At 41.3% G+C, this 21,736-nt stretch overlaps 1 protein-coding gene across 1 annotated transcript in view; it reads right to left on the bottom strand.

Annotated features, from left to right (window-relative positions):
- piwil2 (piwi-like RNA-mediated gene silencing 2) overlaps positions 1-21,736 on the bottom strand; it is a 76,517-nt gene extending 54,781 nt beyond the window's left edge. The window contains exons 1-5 of the mRNA XM_061671040.1: positions 21,676-21,736; positions 13,880-14,224; positions 13,708-13,813; positions 4,880-4,997; positions 1,106-1,281 (exon numbers count right to left, since the gene is read on the bottom strand). Coding sequence (XP_061527024.1) covers positions 1,106-1,281; positions 4,880-4,997; positions 13,708-13,813; positions 13,880-14,197 — 718 coding nt within the window. The 5' untranslated portion in view covers positions 14,198-14,224; positions 21,676-21,736. The remainder of the gene's footprint in view (positions 1-1,105; positions 1,282-4,879; positions 4,998-13,707; positions 13,814-13,879; positions 14,225-21,675) is intronic.

Genomic DNA, 21,736 nt, shown 5'->3' with positions numbered 1-21,736 from the left:
AAATCATTCTCCACAAACTTCTTCAGCCTCCACCTGCTTCTGGGTCCAGTTTAAATTGATACCATTGTATCGTGACACAAAAATCCTGATTGTGTAAAGCCTACTTAACAGCTCGCACACTCACGCAGCTGCTTTCTTATCTTAATGCCTTTGAAAAAATGCTGTTACCCGATTACCACAATCTATACATCATTGGAAAGTATTTTTAATCCATCTATCCATTCTCTGTACCGCTTATCCTCACTAAGGTCGCCGGCGTGCTGGAACCTATCCTAGCTATCTTCGGGCGAGAGGCAAGATACACCCTGAACTGGTCGCCAGCCAATCGCAGGGCACATACAAACAAACAACCATGTGCACTCACATTCACACCTAAGGACAATTTAGAGTCTTCAATTAACCTACCATGCATGTTTTTGGGATGTGGGAGGAATCCGGAGTACCCGGAGAAAACCCATGCGGTCACGGGGAGAACATGCAAACTCCACACGGGGGGGCCGGGATTTGAACCCCAGTCCTCAGAACTGTGAGGCAGATGTGCTATCCAGTCGTCCACTGTTTTAATCGTTATTCAAAAAAATTATATAGCGCAAAAACACAGCCATGCGACCACTTTTTGGTTTTGTGCTGTAGGGTCATAAATAATATATTAAATATTTATAATATCAGCAATGATATTTTTTTATTTGCACAATTAGAGTGCTGAATTTTTATTTTGACTGAGATGGGAGCAGTAATTTATTTTTCTTTTAATCAATTTAACCTTTGCTAAAGGACCATACAATTTTTTTACAAAGTTTATTTCACAATATATACTGTTACCGTGACATGATTCCATTCATACCGTTATATGAATTTTAGGCCATATCACACAGCCTACATTCTTGCTTTACACCTCTCACCCAAAATCAGATCAGACAGGCTACACCTCATCCAGCCCTAGTGTGGATAATCAGTATAGAAAAAGAATGGAGTGACGCCTTATTATTGATGAATTGAAGGAGACATTTCTGTAGTCCCATCTAAGATAGAATGCGTTTAATGCGTTGGATGTTGTCCTTCTCCTACAGGCAATTAAGACCAAACAAAATTTTAGGCTTATTACCCGTGTCCGAGATGTTAGAGTGATCGTATGCTGTCGGCTCAGAGGTAAGAGAACCAGTCTGAACACTTTCAAGAGGAAAATTGGAAAGAAGTAAAGGGCTTCCTCGTCCCATTCCAAGCGCAGGTGCTCTTCCAACTCCCACCATCACGCTAGTCGAAATTTCTTGGCCAAGAAAGCTGTAACAGGTCACAGGCCATGCCAGCCATTAGTATAATTTATAGTGATAACAGAGCAAAAATTACATTTAGTACGTAATGGGGAAAACAATTGGTGACTAGGAAACTGGTAGCCTAAAATCCTTCAATTACACACCAACTGTACTTCAAAACTTTATGGTAACATCATGAACTGTCGCACTACAGATAGTGTGACACTGCACTTCCGTGTTAATTTAAATTGTAAATGCACGTTACACCATTTTGTTAAGCATCCTAAACATAACACGCAATATTAAAAGTTTTCTAAAACTTAATAGAAATTGTTTTTTTTTAAGGAATTTTCAATTTCCATTACTTTTCCAGGTCTTCCATGACCGTACGAACCGTGTATAATGTTTTTAGTTCTTGTGGTAGACTTAAAAAGATGAAGAAATAAATGAATTAAAAAAAATCTAAATAATAATAATAATATATATATTTTTTTAAATCCACATCGGCTCAGAGAATGAATGGCTGGATGGATATTCAGGTAACATTATTAGTGGGCCTGCTGTAACTCGTTGACAGCGTAAACTTGAAGGTGGCGTCTCGGGTTAGGGATGATGTCTGCAGGTGTTAAGTAATTTGTAAAGCGACAATGCAACAGCAACTTCTAATGTCTGTAAATTGAGCATTTTGCGTCAAACTGAGATTTCTGTTGTTCATTTCAAACTGGACAAGTTCGTCTATATTCCGACCTACCCTGAAATGAAATTTGATTTGTGACTAAATGTGAAGTGACTTTTTAGAAGTGGAGTTAAGCGCTCTAGTTTTACTTCTACAGGGCTGCGCTTTGTGAAACGGACTTAACTGCCCATTCAAGATTATGTACGAGAATTATTATTATTATATATATTTTTTTAACTGCACGAAGTGGAATCTGACATTAAATTTTTTAGATTTTTGTCATTTACAAACACCATTTACAATTAAGTTGGGACATGTATTACGTAAATAGAAACAGAAGTCAATGATTTGCAAATTATTATTTAAGAAATATTCTGATGAATGCCACTTTTTTGCAAAAGTTCTCTCATTTTGAATTTGATGCCTACAACACATTCCCAGAAAGACAGGGGGAACAAAAAACTGGGAAAGTTAAGGAATGCTACTTAAAAAATAAAATAAATAAATAAATAAAGTTTGTAACATTCCACAGGTGAACAGGTTAATTGGAAACAGGTGAGTGTCATGATCGGGTATAAAAGGAGCTTTCCCGAAAGGCTCAGTTGTTCACAAGTAAGGATGGGGCGAGGTTCATCAATTTGGGCCATATTTTCCCATATGCTTAAGTCAGAAAATGTGCTTTTCTGACTGCACCCATTCTGCCATCCACTTAATTCTATAATTTGCACACCTCCTGGCCATTTGCGCACACTGGGTGGAGTAACCCTGAAGTCTGGGCATGTGAGGCCTATTCTTCCAAACACTTAAGCGCGTTTCCTCATCCGCACTCCTGAAGCTGTAATAAGTCTAGCACCACGGGAAGTTGAAACATCTTCATATTGCATGTTTTGAGTAGGTCCAATGCACCGAGCCTCTGATGACTGGTGATAGGGTGGCGGCTGACTTGGGCCCATATACTGTACGCTCACAGACTGCCCAACGGCCGTAAGGTGTCCCTATAACTTTACGCCGATCGACAGCTGAATATTGACATATTAGGTCACATTTATTGGCAAAGACGAATTCAGCGGCAGCAGACATTACGTGTTGTCTGTCTCAGACGTGTTGTCTGTTCCAAACCGCTGACATTTTCTTTTTAAATAACTTTATTGGCCGTCAGATATTTACAGGACTACGCCAAAAGACACGTGACAAGGCTAAAAATAAACTAGCTTTTGGATTCAAATATACTGTGCATGATCGCGACGTGGCGTAAATGTCTTTTGAGGAGCTGATCAATGACGTCATTGATCGGATCGGCGAATTATGACAAAGCTGATCAGCATAAAATGCTAATTATCGGCCGATACCGATAAGGCAGAGAAAATCGGTGTGAAGTCTATAAATAATGCATCTTTGTTCCTCTATTTATGCCAGTGAGGCATAGTGACAGAGAGAACAAATGAATGGTCTTCTATTAGATGGCAGGGAGTACATACAGTAATTAATGTATCCACTTTTTGTGACATTTTTGTTTGTTGGTGTGCCGTGAGATTTTTCAATTGTAAAATATGTTCCTTGGCTCCATAAAGGTTGGAAATCATTGCTCTAGTCAGATGGTGTATTCTAATCAGTCAGGTCAAACCAACATTACATGACAGAAATAATGGGTGCTAACTTACTGTAATTAAATTGCTTTATTTTTAATTAAATTACTTCACCCACACCGAAACTTTTGAGCATGATTCGACAGAACGGCAGCATGTTTACGTCCAACTGCTCGTGCTACCACTAGGTTGTTAGGCTACATAACATATTATTGCCTGCTTGTGAGCCGTATCATATTAAAAAGCAAGCCTTAAAAGAACGTCCTTTCCTGTCCTGAGCACCGGTGACAACACACGTTTCCCCCCATTTTGTCCTTATAATATAGTCGGCGCGATCCACTCGTCACAGTAACGAGTGTATCCGGTCGCATTTGAGTTGACAAGATAAAGCCCAATGATCGTAAAAAACGGGATGCGGTGGTATCGGAATACAAGATTTTATGGTAGTAGTCGGACAGTGCAATAGTGAAAGAGCTAATTTTTCTTGTAGTCTGATCCGTGCGTGATGTCTGTCACACCGCCAACGTTTTTCTTTTAAAATTTTTTTTAAATAACTTCTTTGGCCGTCAGATATTTACAGTACTATGTCAAGACACGCGACAAGGCTAAAAATAAACTAGCTTTTGGATTCAAATATACTGTGCAGGCGGCGACGAGGAGTTAATGTCTTTTGCAGAGCCAATCAAATCGGTAAAAAGTCTAATAATTAATGAGAAAATGGTGACCTGTTAAATACTTATTTCAGCCACTGTATATCCAGCCATAGATACACTGCGGTGCAGATGTTAAAATTTCTAGTTGATAAAATATAAATATTCTGACAATTATCAAATAATGTAAAGTAATGCTGAAAGAACAAAAAACGTAAACGTGAGTGCAGCGGTCACCTAACAATGTGTCACACAAAGAGTACTGTAATTAAGTGATAAGGTTGTGCCATATCATACCGTCCATAATAATAATACAGGTAGTTTCTTTACATGATACAACATTCTAATGACTAACGTGTAAAAGTAAATAAGAACTTTTATCGTGGGTGCACAGTTAACAGGTTAAGCCACATGTCTGGCAGCATAGCAATTTACGTTTTATCAGAAGGCTGGCGACCTAATACTCACAATTGGGTCTCTATAGTCAGAGATAATTTTCAATACATTAAAAGGAGACAATGTTTCTTCCGACAATGTAAAAAGGTTCCCAGGTTTCTAAATGTCTTTGACAAGTCATGACAAAAAGATGGTTTAAAAAAAATTTTTGGGATAAAGCTGCACCCAAATAAAAGTGAAAAATGTGAATGGGACTACACTGTAGATTATGAATCCATTGCATGTAGGTGCTGGAGTACGTCATTTTCTCATTCCTACCTGCGCCCTCTGCCAATCACTTTTGGTGGGAGCCCACTTGTCTGTGGGCTACTGGCTACCACTCCTACAGCCGTACTTGGCTGCTCCAACTCTTTCATCTCCCCAACTACTTCTCTTCCTGCAAAAAATATTGAAATCAATCACAGTTAAAATTGGAACAGAGATAGGGGAAAACAAGAAAATTCCAAAGAAATGTGCAATGCATTTTCCACCACTTATCCTTTGTGAAGTAGGCTGTACGTCTATGACATTTGGTTTGTCTACACACACACACATCGGAATTGTTCAAATTTTAAAATTTCGGTTCCATGTTTCGATGCCTACAGTCCGCTGACCCCAAAGAAGGAAGTGGCGAAAACCAACAAGGAAGAACTTCCACGAAGACGTGCTTGTTCCCAACGGTGGTGACGAACGAAAGTATGTCTTAACTTTGTTAAAAAATAAATAAATGCTAATATTAAAAGGGTATCTGCGTGCTAGTGACAGAACACGAAATCAATCTGTATGCTGATGATATTCTTCTTTATTTACAGGAACTTAAGTATTCTCTTCAGGCAGTCTTCAATCTCAAAACATTCACAAATATCACATTACTTCATCAACTGGACAAAATCAACAATGCTCCCAATAACTCCAAACTCATGGACTCCTGCAGATCAAATCCCAGATTACCCCATTCCTATCAGAAACATTATGTATTTAGATATTAATATTTGGCCAAAACTCACAGAGCTAACCGATCTAAGTTACACACAACTTCTGGGAAAAAAAAAAAACTCCTCTGATTTAAGACGCTGGAATAACCTGCCTATATCACTACTGGGAAGAATAGCCACAATAAAAATGAAAACTACCTCTAATAAATTATTTATTCTCAATTATTCAATTTAAGACCACATTTAAATGGTTTCAAACGTTAGATTCTGCTGTCATAAATGTTTATTAAAAAAATAAGAAAAATAGAATTAGTATATCCACTCTTCAGAAAAATAAACAGGAGGGAGGCCTAAATGCTCCCATCTTTAAACGCTATTATTTAGCTAACCAATTACAATACCTCATCAAATGGTTGCACCACAATGAGGAGTATCATTCTTGGCTAGAATTGGAGCAAATAGACTGCAACAACATAAAACTCCCATTTATTTATTATAGTCTTAAACGCCATAAATGCTTCAAGAACCTAATAATTGCATCCAGCTTAACGGCTTGGTGGAAAAGTTTAGAATCTACAGGATCTCAATTAGCTCCCAGTATGCTCTCCCCAATCTGGCGTAATCCAGATTTCAAAATTAATAATATACCCCATTATTTTAGTACATGGGAACAACATGGAATTGACCACCTACAACAACTATTGAACGATAATGTTTTTAGGACACGTGATGAACTTTTCCAAGAATTCCAAATAACAGATGGAAACTTTCTTCAATACAATAAATTAAAAGCAGCAATTATAAAAAGAATACCAACACTCCAGAGCACCCTCGAACTGCTGGAGTTTGTCAAAAAAATAGTGAAGCTTCTTCCGCCAAGTAATCTATCAAAAGTTTATAAATTAATTTCCATCCATCCATTTTCTGAGCCGCTTCTCCTCACAAGGGTCGCGGGAGCCTATCCCAGCTATCATCGGGCAGGAGGCGGGGAACACCCTGAACTTGTTGCCAGCCAATTGCAGGGCACATACAAACAACCATTCGCACTCACATTCACACCTACGGGCAATTTAGAGTCTTCAATCAACATGCATGTTTTTAGGATGTGGGAGGAAATCGGAGTGCCCGGAGAAAACCACGCAGGCACGGGGAGAACATGCAAACTCCACACAGGCGGGGCCGGGGATTGAACCCCCGGTCCTCAGAACTGTGAGGCAGACGCTCTAACCAGTTTCCACCGTGCCGCCTATAAATTAATTTCATGCACTAAATCAATGCACTTACCAATCACTAAATGGGAAGAAGACCTTTCCATGTCCGCTGACCGTGACTACTGGATAAAGATATGTAACAATACGTTTAGAATGACAAAAAAAACCCCACAAATTTACAGCTTATACAATATAAAGTGCTCCATAGATCACACTTTACTGAGTACAATATGCATAACATGGACTTCTCTCCATCTAATATATGTGCGCAATGCACCAAAAATACCCCAGACACCTATTTTCATGCAATACGGGAATGCACACCAATTCAATGCTTTTGGTCTTAAGTTACAAAGAAACTCTAATATTTTGATTTTCAGGATTCCACTTTCCCCAAGATTGTGCATAATTAGCGACTTAAGCATAATCGACCTCACTAATAAATATTCACAATCATTACTTGTCACGTTAGCTACCGATAAGAAAACAATTCTAATAAAATGGAAAAACAAACAACGTATTAACATCAATCACTGGCTAAATCTCATCATAGAATATATTGAATAAAAAACAAATCAGCAGAACAAAAAAAATCAATTACATACGGGTACGGAAAGTATTCAGACCTCCTTAAATTTGTCAGTCTATATTGCAGCCATATGCTAAAATCATTTAAGTTCATTTTTTTCCAAAATGTACACACAGCACCCCATATTGACAGGGGAAAAAAACAATTGTTGAAATTTTTTGCAGATTTATTATTAAAGAAAAACGAAAATATCACACAGCCATAAGTATTCAGACCCTTTGCTCAGTATTTATTAGAAGCACCCTTTTGAGCGAATACAGCCATGAGTCTTTTGGGGAATGACTTTCTAGAACTTTCTCCCATCTCCCGACTGCATCTTATCTCTGGAGCTCAGCCACAGTGATCTTTTGGCTCTTCTTTACCTCTCTCGCCAAGGCTCTTCTCACCCGATTGCGCTAGGAAGGGTTCTTGGTCATCCCAAATGTCTTCCATTTAAGGATTCAGATCTGTGCCTTGCCACAATTCTGTCTCTGAGCTCTTCAGGCAGTTCATTTGACCTTATGATTCTCATTTGCTCTGACATCCACTGTAAGCTGTAAGGTCTTATATAGACAGGTGAGTGGCTTTCCTAATCAAGTCCAATCAGTATAATCAAACACAGCTGGACTCCAATGAAGGTGTAGAACCATCTCAAGGATGATCAGAAGAAATGGACAGCACCAAAGTTAAATATGAGTGTCACAGCAAAGGGTCTGAATACTTACGGCTGTGATATTTCAGTTTTTCTTTTTTAATAAATCTGCAAACATTTCAACAATTCAGTTTTTTGCTGTCAATACTGGGTGCTGTGTGTACACTAATGAGGAAAAAAAATAAATGATTTCAGCAAGTGGCTGCAATATAACAAAGTGAAAAATTTAAGGGGGTCTGAATACTTTCCGTATCCACTGTATATACGTAGATAGCTGGTCACCCTTCCTCAACATGCTGAATCTACTCTTGATTCCTTTGCCTGGGTAGTGTGTCATCTGACAATAACAAGAATATTTTGTTAAGTGTAAAAATAAACTTGACTTTCGTATTCTTTGTTGTCGAGGTTGTTGTTTTATTATTATTCTTCTATTTGTCAGTCTCTTTATTTTTTCTTATTCATTTATGTACTTGTGTTTAGTTTTTTTAAATGTTGGCACGGTAGAAAACTGGTTAGCATATCTGCCTCACAGTTCTGAGGACTGGGGTTCAAATCCCAGCCCCACCTGTGTGGAGTTGGCATGTTCTCCCCGTGCCTGCGTGGGTTTTCTCCGGGTACTCCGGTTTCCTCCCACATTCCAAAAACATGCGTGGTAGGTTGAACACTTTAAATTGCCCGTAGGTGTGAATGTGAGTGCGAATGGCTGTTTGTTTATATGTGCTTGCGATTGGCTGGCGACCAGTTCAGGGTGTACCCCGCCGCTCGTCGTCACGTCAACAAGCATGTGTACAACTGCGAGGTGCCGTGTTTACGAAAGGAGCTCTCGTCATGACGCATTTGCGGCAATTTCTAGGATTTTGTGCAACAGGAGCAAATATTTTCTCTTTATCAGTTCTAAAGCAACTTTTTGGCACTGACTCTTGTCTGGTGCTTCGTCCGCCTTTTCCGTTTTGTGACGTTTGTTTTGTTTGATGTTTGCTGCGTTTTGATGACATATAAGTGGGGTTGCATGCCCCATGAGCACCACTACTGCCTTTTTCATATACATAACCAATTTATATCCACATATGAAAAAGGCCCAGGTCTGATGTGAAAAAAAAATAAAATAAAAAAAATAGAAATTTTTTTAAAAATCGCATCACACGGGGCAAAAATCTGAATTGACCTGCAGTGTGAACGTAATCTCCTTTTATTACACTCCGCAAAAAATATAGAATTGTGTAGCGAACATTGGGTCAGAAATTATATCGAATCTTGAACCCGTTGTATCATTCTAGCCCTAGTGGCAAGGTACAGACGGTTGTGTTTCTGTGAGAGAACACAGACTCGTATTCCGATTTATTGGTTTGTTTATTGTGGGCCTTCGGAATCCATCTACACAACAACAAGCGTGAGGGAGTACAGGTAATCTTTAATTGTAGAGTTCGCTGCGTGAACAGTTAATGGCTGCGTCAGGAGAAGCAAAGGGAGATCATACTTACAAAGGAACCCAGTTTATAATATAAGACAGGGTGTCAAACTCATTTTTGCCATAGGCCACATCGTAGTTATGGTTCCCCTCCAAGGGCCGCTATCACTGTTAACTCATACAAATGTATGCTCATCTAATATTACATATACGCAACAAATTGATGGATAACATATTTTGAAATCAGAAGCCAGTAAAAAAAAGTTGGTTCAATGATATTGATGATATTTTTTCTTTTAAAAGGTTTATTGGTGACAAAAAATGTTTACACTATCTCAATGTTATTAAAGGTGGAGACAAATTGCAATTTTGTATTTTAGCAAAAAAAAAAAAAAAAAAAAGCCACAAAAACGATGTCGTGGGCCAGATCTGCCCCCCGGGCCTTGACTTTGATATAAGATACCCGTTATTAATCTCACAATGGGGAAATTTACATCGCTTCAGCAGGATACAAGAAAAAACAAAATAGTATGCAAGAGAAGACATTTGGCAGCATCTCAACCGCTATTACAAGGTTGATGAAATAAATGCATTACAATAAATGCTGAAGCCAAAATGTATTAATCCCTCCTTGAGCAGTCACCTTATCGTGGTAGAGGGGTTTGTGTGTCCTAGTGATCCTAGGAGGTAAATTGTCTGGGGATTTGTGCCCCTGGCAGGGTCATCCTTGGCAATCAGGTCCTAGGTGAGGGACCAGACAAAGCATGACTCAAAAGACCCCGATGATTTATACAAATATTGGGAAACACTTTTCCTTGCCCAGACGTGGGTCACAGGGACCCCCTCTGGAGTCAGGCCTGGAGGTAGGGCTCGAAGGTGGCCAGGCCTGCATCCATGGGCCACAGCCAGGCACAGCTTGAAAGGGTAACGTGGGTCCCCCTTCCCATGGGCTCACCACCTGTGGGAGGGGCCATAAGGGTCAGGTGCAGTGTGAGCTGGGCGGTGGCTGAAGGCGGGGACCTTAGCGATCTGATCCCCGGCTACAGAAGCTGGCTCTAGGTACACAGAAGGTCACCTCTATGGCAGAGAAGTTCTGACTAGATATAGTCGGGCTCGCCGACACACATAGCTTGGGCTCTGGTACTAGTCCTCTCAAGACGGGTTGGACTCTCTTCCACTCTGGAGTTGCCCAAGGTGAGAGGCACTGAGCAGGTGTGGGTAGACTTATTTCCCCCCAGCTTGGCGCCTGTATTGGGGTTCACCCTGGTGGACGAGAGGGTAACCTCCATTCCGGCTTCGGTTGAGGGGACGAGTCCTGACTATTGTTTGTGCCTATCCACCAAACACCAGTTCAGGGTACACACCCTTTTGGGAGTCCTTGGAAAGGGTGCTGGAGAGCACTCCTGCTGGGGACTCCATCGTTCTACTGGGGGACTTCAATGCCCATGTGGGCAATGACAGTGAGACCTGGAAAGGCATGAGTGGGAGGAATGGCCCATGTTCAAGCGTAAGGGTGTCCCTACATGCAATTGGCACCAGGACATCCTAGGCCGCAGTTTGTGGTCGCGTCATCGGACTTGTGGCCGCATGTCTTGGACACTCGGGTAAAGAGAAGGGCGGCGCTGTCAACAGATCACCACCTGGTGATGTGCTGGCACCGATGGTGGGGGAAGATTCCGGTCGGACCTGGCAGGCCTAAACGTATTGTGAGGGTCTGCCCGGAACATCTGGCAGAATCTCCTACCAGAAGGAGTTTCAACTCCCACCTCCAGCAGAACTTCGCCCACATTCCGGGGAGGTGGGGGACGTGGGTGGTTGTACCCCGCCTCTTGCAAAGGGTCAGCTGGGATAGGCTCCAGCACAACCGCGACCCTAGTGAGGATAAGCAATATGGAAACTGGGTGGATGGATGGAAAAAAATAAGGACGGGCCTTATTTTTCATGATTTCAAAGCCATTTAAAAAAACAACAACTATCGTTTGTTGTTTTTGGGAAAATATCTAGTCTTCGAAAAACGTATCGTGAGAGGCCTAGTGACAATTTTAAAAATATGGAAATTCAATTAACTTGTTCTGGAAGTGAATTTCTATAGAATCAGAATCATCTTTATTTGCCAAGTATGTCCAAAAAACACACAAAGAATTTGTCCCCGGTAATTGGAGCCACTCTAGTACGACAACAGACAGTCAATTGACAGAACACTTTTGAGACATAAAGACACTGAGAAAAAAAGTCACTGAGCAATAAACGGTTGCTAGTTATCTGGTAATTCCGGTACATTTTTTTTTTTTTTTTTGACAATTGTGCAAAAAGATGCAGAATCCTCTAGCACTTAGAGCAGTTCGAATGACTAATATTGCAATATTCCGGTACAATGAACATTGTGCAAAGGGCGCCAAGACTTCAAGCGAGAAGTATGATAATCTGGGACAAAGTTGATTGTGCAAATGTTTCAGATAGTCCTCAGTCAGTGTGCAAATGGAGCAGATGTTACTCTGGCATGAGTGGCCAGTATTGGTCAACAACAGATATGCAAATAGTGCAGCGTGGTGAGACTACTACAGCGAGTGCACGAGTAATATATAATTGACCTGACAGAAATGTGACAACAAACAGACAAAAAATTGCCAGCTTGTTGCAATGGAATTGTAGGTTAGGTGTTTAAGAAGTTGATTGCAAGAGGGAAGAAGCTGTTGGAATGTCTGCTACTTCTAGTTTGCATTGATGGGTAGCGCCTCCCTGAGGGAAGGAGTTGGAAGAGCTGGTGACCAGGAAGTGGAGGGTCCGATATAGGTTGGCAGCTCTGCAGCCATGAATGCAATTTTACTAATAGTATTTTCTTTACTTTTCGGCTTGCAGCCTTCCTCAGTTTCGGTCAAGAATTTTCAGTTCGGTGAAGCACTAGTTTAAATGACAGCAACAACAAATATGATCACTCTGTTTTTTACTCAGTGCATTTAAAGATGAGAAATATAGTGCTTCTTAATTAAATACCACTTGTAAAAATATTGCAATCAGTTTTAAAATTTTCTATAATGCCAATTTTATTACAAAAATGCATTTTGCAAACACTGCAACTTTTTCAAAAAGATCCAACTTTTTTTCTTCCACTACTACAACAATCACAAAAATAAACCACAAAATCCTGGATGGACAATCACAAGGGTTCTCATTTGATGTGCATCCCGCATCTGAGACACACAAAAATTAGTAGGTATGCATAAATGAAGATCAATCTGCATCCAAAGACGCAATGCTATGGATTAGTATTCGGGCGGGGTGCTAGAAATCCGGCGTTTGAATGTTTTTGACAAGACAGGGCTCTAGAGTGTGACTAATTTAGTCACATGTGTGCCCTAATTTCTGAATGGTGCTGCTAAAAAAGTAAGAGAGGGGGTCCACATGTAAAAAAAAAAACACCTGTTTTTTTAAACCAATAAGAGATAGTGAAGGGCGGTGCAGGACCCTCAGAGGGAGCCCATCCTCCCTCTGATCAGCCGTGTGCGTGCCTAAATGTGCATGAGCCTTTGTGCATGCACATGCTTTTCAAAAGCGAGCAATAGCGTGATCAAAGCTCAGTTTTCTGATGGCGAATTGGTAGCTCCACAGTTACTGAAAGTTCAGCAGCATGAACAGAATTAGTTGCAAAGCCCAACGCCACCGCGACGATTTGGGAACATTTTTAATTCAAGCCAGATGAATGCAGCCATCCCGCTAACACCTACAAGCTGGTATGTCGAATTTGTATTAAATCGGAAGACCACACAAGTTAAAACCTCAGTGTGACAAAATCCATTTTAAACACAACCATCACACCAACATATTGCCTGTTAAGGCATAAAAGTGTGTAATCTGTGCCAATTTTTTTTTTCAAATGCAATTTTTGTGAAGAGATCCATAGTGTGTTTTCTTTTTTTTTCATCTGATATTTGATTCATTGTTCTACATTACAATGCCAATGATCAATATAGTCTAAGTTAATTGTTCTGAAAAAGGATGTACTTGATGATCTCATATCACTAAATTTTTGGGAAAATATATTGCCCTAAAAAAATTTAATTAAAAACTAAACAATATATTGCGAGAGCAATGGATACAAATATTGCACAAACAGTATAAAAAATAAGAGTAACAACTGTTATATAAATCTGCAATATAGTGGGACAGTGAAAAAACAACAGTGAAATAGCATAGGACTACTGTATCTGTACTGAATGATGATAAGTTGCAGGGACTAAGTGTTCCAGGGCTGGGACTCATTGTTTCTTGATACATGCATCCTGAGAATCACATAGTTTCAAGTGTAAAATGATCTATGCAGTTATATACACACCGACTGGTAATGTTCCTCTTCCCCATGAGGCCACTGAGGGTTCAAACCCCATTCCTCTGAACATTGAGACCAGCGTAGAACCTTGACCATTTGAAGGGGAATCAACCTGTAAACCAAGTAAAAAAGTAATTTTCAAAAACGATAAAGACAAAACATTTTTGCCTCCAATTACCTCTTTCGTGGTCAGGACTTCTGTAAGGTCTTTCCGAATCTCCGTGCTAGCCAGGATTGTCCCTCTTGACATGCCCATCTTGGATCCTGTTGCAGAAAAGAGCCCCACTCTTGCTCGACCAAGTCCTCCATCATCAGAATGAAGCCCTCTACCTTGTCGAGCTAAAGGCTCACAAGTGGGTACCCCGGGTGCTTGTCCTTGTAGTATATTATCAGGAGTGAAAAAACCTCTGGCTCGTCCTATATCACGTCCTCGACTGCGTCCCCGCCAGGGAATGCCAGCCATATTACTGAAGTCAAGTGGCCTGTTTGGATCCATTTTTCCACTCGAAATATTATGAGTCAACTGCAAAGGGGAGAAATTCCTATTAAGAAATCGATGTTTTACAGGATTTGTACACTGTTTTAGTTAGGGGTGGAACGGTTCACATCTCGGTTTTGTGGTGACGGTTTTCAGTTTGGTTCAGTATCCCTTGACTATTAAGAACATTGTTTGTACTGTTTGTATTTTAAATTCCATCCATCCATTTTCTGAGCCGCTTCTCCTCACTAGGGTCGCGGGCGTGCTGGAGCCTATCCCAGCTGTCATCGGGCAGGAGGCGGGGTACACCCTGAACTGGTTGCCAGCCAATCGCAGGGCACATAGAAACAAACAACCATTCGCACTCACATTCACACCTACGGGCAATTTAGAGTCTCCAATTAATGCATGTTTTTGGGATGTGGGAGGAAACCGGAGTGCCCGGAGAAAATCCACACAGGCACGGGGAGAACATGCAAACTCCACACAGGCAGGGCCGGGGATTGAACTCGGGTCCTCAGAACTGTGACGCTCTAACCAGTCGACCACCGTGCCGCCGTATTTTAAATTATTTTTGTTAATCAGAAATATTGTATCTTTGTTTGTCTAGCTAGCCAGCGGTGTTTAATGACAGGGAGAACAATTAAAATGCTCTGCCACTGGATGGCAAACGGTGCAATACAGCTGTGTATCCACCTGTTGCTATTCATAAAACAGTAAGTTGGCTTCCTGCAAATGTATCAGCTTTCTGTTCAACTAAACAAGATCAGATTTCACACAGAGTACATCAATCCATCCATCCATCCATTTTCTACCGTTTATCCGAGGTCAGGTCGTGGGGGCAGTAGCTTTAGCAGGAACGCCCAGACTTCCCCCAGCCACTACATCCAGCTCTTCCGGGGGGATCCCAAGGTGTTCCCAGGCCAGCCGAGAGACATAGTCTCTCCAGCATGTCCCAGAGGTCTCTTCTCGGTGGGACATGCCTGTAACACTTCACCATGGAGGCGTCCGGGAGGCATCTGAATCAGATGCCCAAGCCACATCATCTGGCTCCTCTCAATCTGGAGGAGCAGCGGCTCTACTCTGAGATCCTCCTGGACGACCGAGCTTCTCACCTTAACTCTAAGGGAGAGCCGGACACCCTGCGGAGGAAACTCATTTCAGCCACTTGTATCCGGGATCTTGTTCTTTCGGTCACGACCCACAGCATAGGTGAGGATAGAAACGTAGATCGACCTGTAAATAGAGAGCTTCGCCTTTCGGCTTAGCTCCTTTACCACAACAGACCGATACAAAGTCCGCATCACTGCAGACGCTGCACCGATCCACCTGTTGATCTTCCGTTCCATTCTTCCCTCACTCGTGAACAAGACCCCAAGATATTTGAACTCCTCCCCTTTCGGCAGGATCTCATCCCCGATCTGGAAAGGGCATGCCACCCTTTTCCGACTGAGGACCATGGTCTCAGATTTGTAGGTGCTAATTTTTATCCCAGCCGCTTCACTCTGCTGCGAACCGCTCCAGTGAGAGTTGGAGATCACGGCTTGATGACGCCAGCAGAACCACATCTGCAAAAAGCAGAAATGCAATACTGAGGCCACCAAACCGGACCCCCCTCTATGCCCCGGCTACGCCTAGAAATTCTGTCCATAAAAGTTATGAACAGAATCGGTGACAAAGGGCAGCCTTGGCGGAGTCCAACCCTCACCGGAAACAAGTCCGACTTAGTGAGGACCAAACTCTGACACCGGTCGTACAGGGACCGAACAGCCCGTATCAGGGGGTTCGGTACCCCATACTCCCGAAGCACACCTCACAGGACTTCCCGAGGGACACGGTCGAACGCCTTGTCCAAGTCCACAAAACACATGTAGATTGGTTGTCTGAACGCCCATGTACCGTCGAGGACCCTGCCAATACAAATCTGTTATGACTTTATACAGGGTTTTGCGCCCCCTAGCGGTCAAACTCTCCTCCATTTGTCTCACAATAGTTAATAATTTTGTTATTATAAACGCTCTGAGGTTTTCGAAACAAATTTCGTCAACCGACCACATCGAACGGACAGATAGACTGGACGTCCCTGTCGTGCTATTGGCCCAAAAAAGGCAGAAGGCTTTATGTCATTGGTTAACGCTACCTGCCAATCGTTCACTGCCAATACAAATCAGTTATGACTTTATACAGGGTTTGGCGCTCCCTAGCGGTCAAACTCTCCTCCACTTGTCTCACAATAGTTAATAGTTTTGTTATCATGTAACCGATAAGGCTATTGACTGTTGTCAAACATATTTTTAATGCTCCTGGAAGTAATAGGTCTATAATTACTCTTTTTTTTCCACACACTTGTTTTATTAATTGTTCCCACAAAAGCCAAACATCAATCACATTGACACACTACTAAAATGTTCTGAAATTACCTGACCTTTTGATGCTCTCGAGATGTGACTACATCATTGTATCACTATCTGTTGACGGATTAAATCACATTTTACAAATGACCGAGGATGTGTTGCCATCTACTGTTACACAGAAGTAACTACAACATCAATCCAAATTGAAAAACAAACCAAGCACACATGGGGGGATTAGCGCATTTTCATGATTATCTACAATGTTACATATGAAATAATCCAATAACATTTATAGATGCAAAGAAACACACACATACACACAATACAGTATATTTATTCTAAATGAAGGTCCTAAGAACAATACTATACTCAACATCAGTCAACATCAATAATTCGCTAAGCATGTTTTAAGAAACTTACACTAAAGCTATATTAACACGAGAGTGAGTCCAAAACATTGAAGTTTCTTTCCTTTCTCGTTCACTAGGTTGTGACCTAGGGTGCCCTGGTGCCTAGAGCATGTGTGGACACCCTTATGCTTGAACATGGTGTTCATTATGGACAATCCATGATGAGCACAGAAGTCCAATAACAGAACACCACTTCGGTTCTGATTGGGGGGGCCGTTTCTCCCAATCATGCCCTTCCAAGTCTCACTGTCATTGCCCACGTGAGCATTGAAGTCCCCTAGCAGAACGATGGAGTCCCCAATGGGAGCGCTCTCCAGCACCCCGTCTAAGGACTCCAAAAAGGGTGGGTAATCTGAACTGCTGTTTGGTGCATAGGCACAAACAACAGTCAGGAGCCGGCCCCCCACCCGAAGGCAGGCTACCCTCTCATCCACCGGGGTGAACCCCAATGTACAGGCGCCGAGCCGAGGGGGGTAATAAGTATACCCACACCTTCTCGCAGCGTCTCACCATGGGCAACTCCAGAGTGGAAGCGAGTCCAACCCCTCTCGAGAGGACTGATACCAGAGCCCAAGCCATATGTGGAGGCGAGCCCGACTAAATCTAGTCAGAACTTCTCGACCTGACACACCAGCTCGGGCTCCTTCCCTGCCAGAGAGGGGACATTCCACATCCCTAGAGCCAGCTTCTGTAGCCGGGGATCGGATCGCCAAGGTCCCTGGCTTCGGCCACCGCCCAGCTAACACTGCACCCGACCCCTCCCACAGGTGGTGAGCCCATTTGTGACATTTTTTAAAATTATTGTTTTGTGGTTAACCGTGTTTTTTTTCCAAATGTAAAATAGGTGCCTTGGTTCAGCAAAAGTAAACTGATCATATGTAAATGTGCTTGGATTACACATTAAGTTCACTCTATAAACATCTTTGGTTTACTAGCAGCATTGACTTATGCTTCTTGTCAAGCCCATAAACAGGGTCCATGTTGCGTGTTTTTGTTTGCACATTAAGGACAAATGTCTTTTTTTTGTTTTAATTCCCCATTTAAAAAAATATTTGCTCCTCTATTTATGCCAGTGAGGCATAGTGACAGACAGAACAAATTAATGGTCTTCTATTAGATAGCAGGAAGTAAATACAGTAATTAACGTATCCACTTTTTGTGACATTTTTGTTTGTTGGTGTGTCATGAGATTTTTCAAATTGTAAATTATTTTCTTTGCCTCCATAAAGGTTGGAAATCACTGCTTTAGTCAGATCGTGTATTCTAATCAGTCAAGTCAAATCAACATTACATGGCAGAAATAATGGGTGCCAACTTACTGTAATTAAATTACTTTATTTTTAATTAAATTACTTCACCCACACCGAGAGCATGATTCGACAGAACGGCGGCATGTTTACGTCCAACCGTTCGTGCTACTGCTAGCTTAGCAGGCTACATAACATTTTATTGCCTGCTTGTGAGCCGTATCGTATTAAAAGTACGTGAACATACCACAAGCAAGCATTAAAAGGAACGTCCCCTCCTCTCCTGAGCACCAACACACGTTTTCCCCCATTTAGTCCTTATAATACTGTCGGCTTGTAGTGGTACACTCGCCTGACTTTGGTGCAGGCAGCGTGGATTCAGTTCCCACTCAGTGACGGTGTGAATGCAAATGGTTGTCCGTATCTATATGTGCCCTGCGACTGACTGGCGACCAGTTCAGGGTGTAGTCCGCCTTTCGCCCAAAGTCAGCTGGGATAGGCTCCAGCGTCCCGTGACCCTAACCAGGATAAGCGGTGTTGAAAATGGATGGATGAACGGATAATACTGTCGGCTCGCCCCCCTCTTGTTGTCGTCGCCACGGTAACGAGTGTAGCCGGTCGCATTTGACTTGACAAGATAAAGCCCAATGATCGTAAAAAAAGGGATGCGGAATACAAGATTTTATTGCAGTAGTCTGACAGTGCACTCGTGAAAGCAAATTTGTCTTGTAGTCTGATCCGGCATTACGTGTTGCCTGTCTCCGACGTGTTGTCTGTCCCACACCGGCAAGTTTTTTTTTGCATTTATTATATATTTTTTTAATAACTTCTTTTGCCGTCAGATATTTACAGTACTACGTCAAAATACACGCGAAAAGGCTAAAAATAAACTAGCTTTTGTATTCAAATATACTGTGCACGCGGCGACGCGGAGTAAATGTCTTTTGCGGAGCCGATCAATGATGTCATTGATCGGATCGGCGAATTATGACATTAAAACAAATCATCATAAAATGCTAAATATGGGCCGATACCGATCCGGCAGATCAAATCGGTGTAGTCTACTGTCAATCTTTATTATGTACAAAGCTACATTATGCCAATTACATAAGACTACACTACATCATGCATGGTCCAGTTCTATCAATGGAAAAGTTATTGTAGAGCCTTGTATTTGATTTTACACTAATTCCTTTGTGTTTTTTAATTTCTTTATGTGATTATATTTTTTATTGAAATACTTGAATTTGTTCAAGTTATTCGGTAAGTGTTCGTTTAACTTTAAACCCCGCCCCAAATCCCCAGCCAGCCACTGGATACGCACCACCAAAAATAGATTTTGGTCCTGTGGGAAGCACTGCAATGCCATATTGTTTTAATTGAAGTAAGAGCCAATCAAAATCAGCGATGACCTCAAAAGTGAAAAATCTGTTGGCAGTGCAAATGCAACTGGTAGATTTTGAAGCAAAATCTTTTTTTTTTTGCCAATCAGATTTTCCATAAATTGTTATTTGAAAGTTGGGATACAGCATAGTGTAAAACAGGAAAGAAACCTCATGCCATTTTGATTTTGTGGCAATAGGAGCAATTTAAAATCAGCGTTTTTTTAACTAGACGAAAAAAAACGATCATCTGTAGCCGTGAAAAACTGTGGCAAACAATGCCAACTGTAGGGTAAAAAGCACTATTGCAATCTTTTAAGGTGGAACGCAGTCTCGAATACAATGGGTCGCGACTGTGGAGCCAACTTTAGCATCGTAATAATAGTAAACCAGGGACTTGAACGTGTGATTTTCTACACCAAACTCGGGGAACAGTTTCATCTTTGTCAGAACCATGATTATTATAGTGTATGAAAACGAACAAAACTAAAACTGAACACATTTTTGTCTACGAAATAGAAACGGGAAGGTTTCTTCTTCATCTTCCGTTACGCTTATCCTCACAAGGGTCACGGGCGTGCCGGAGCCTTTCCCAGCTATCTCCTAAAATAAAATAACTAAATGAACCAACTAAAACGCCATTTTACATTTGCAAATCTAACTATAATAACATCAAAAATTTCCTCATTTTTCATCTTTGTCTTTCGGCATTATTAGTAAAAGTATTTATTTCTGATAAATACATAGATACATAACGGATACGGAAGGAGGGTCGAACAGTCATTTGGAAATTGTAGTTCACTAACTGTCACCTAGAAGTGACGTCATTGGGCACCGCCGTCGTATTGACTGTTCGCCAGACTGACAGCCACACCAAGCGCAGGTTTTGCCACAAAGCCAACTTTTACGTCCAAGCTGTTTTTGTTGCTACAAGTTGCTGACGGAAATGGCTTGACGGATACCGAATAGCTAGCGCCTTCACGGAACCAGCATGTTGGTTATTCATCTTTTGGAGGAAACGCCACTGTTGCCACCACGAAAGGCAAATGTGAAAGCAAAAAAAGGAGGTGATTGAACTACTGCAACAATAGGACAATTTCACAGCACTACTTGGAAAACTTGAAAAGCTTTGTCACAATAATTATCAACAACAATTCAAAAAAAGACAGGTAAAAGCAAGCTTACTTCCAATCTATCTGTCCATCTAACAGTCACAAATTTGAAAGTCCACTTGAGAAGTTTTCCCATTTAGCAACAAAGGATGGAAAACACGCCTAATAAAACTTGATTTTACACATAAAAAAGGCCATACTACAGCATGTGTCTCGTGAATGTTTATACTGTATGTTGTGATGCATCTAATCTAATCTAACAGTAGGGTTAGAACAAGGGTTTGGGTTAAACTAACCAACCTGCTCTAAAAGCTAATTAAAACTAACTGAATTTGAAAATGGAAAGTCAAAATGAAATTAAAAAAATATATAAACTTTATAGAAAATCCCCAACTATTATAACCCTGGTCAGGACCACATAAAAAATCTCATGTGAATTAAAAATGTCAAAGACAAGGTGGTAAAGGGATTTCCTAACAACGGAATCTGAAAAGAACAAGGATTACCTTGCTCGAAACAATGAGAAAACGCGATTTTGGTGCCAAATCCACGTGCCCGAAATCCGGCACAGAAAAATGGAAAGAAAATGGCGGCTCTTTTTCAGGATTTAGTAACATACCTTGAACATGCGCCAAGGTTAGTGGCGCCATATTTAGTCCACGCCTTTTTGTTTTTATAACCCTCAGTTTAGATTAAAAACAAAACACCCGTATGTTAATTCCCCATTCTTTCCTTACGTTTAAATTTTATGAATTGCGTAGATTTAGTCTTCAACATATTTCTCATTCGTTGTCAAAAAATTACCACAGCTGGGCTGTGACATTAGCGTCAGCTAAAATGAACATGTTGAGACGGGTGGCCGCCGCTGTTGACTAGGCAGCAAAGTTTGCAACCGTAACCTGATACACTGAACTAACTACTAAATCTATTTCAGTGTCCATCGGTAAAGGGAAACAGTCTCGAACATTTATAAATGGGTAATGAAACTTACATTTAGTTGCCAGTAAACGTTCGGAGGTTTTCAAAACAAATTTCGACAACCGACCACATCG

The sequence above is a fragment of the Phycodurus eques genome, chromosome 3, assembly GCF_024500275.1.
Source record: "Phycodurus eques isolate BA_2022a chromosome 3, UOR_Pequ_1.1, whole genome shotgun sequence".
In the NCBI taxonomy this organism is placed as follows: domain Eukaryota; kingdom Metazoa; phylum Chordata; class Actinopteri; order Syngnathiformes; family Syngnathidae; genus Phycodurus; species Phycodurus eques.
The sequence above is the reverse complement of the archived record's forward strand: the minus strand, read 5'-3'. Positions and strand labels throughout refer to the sequence as shown.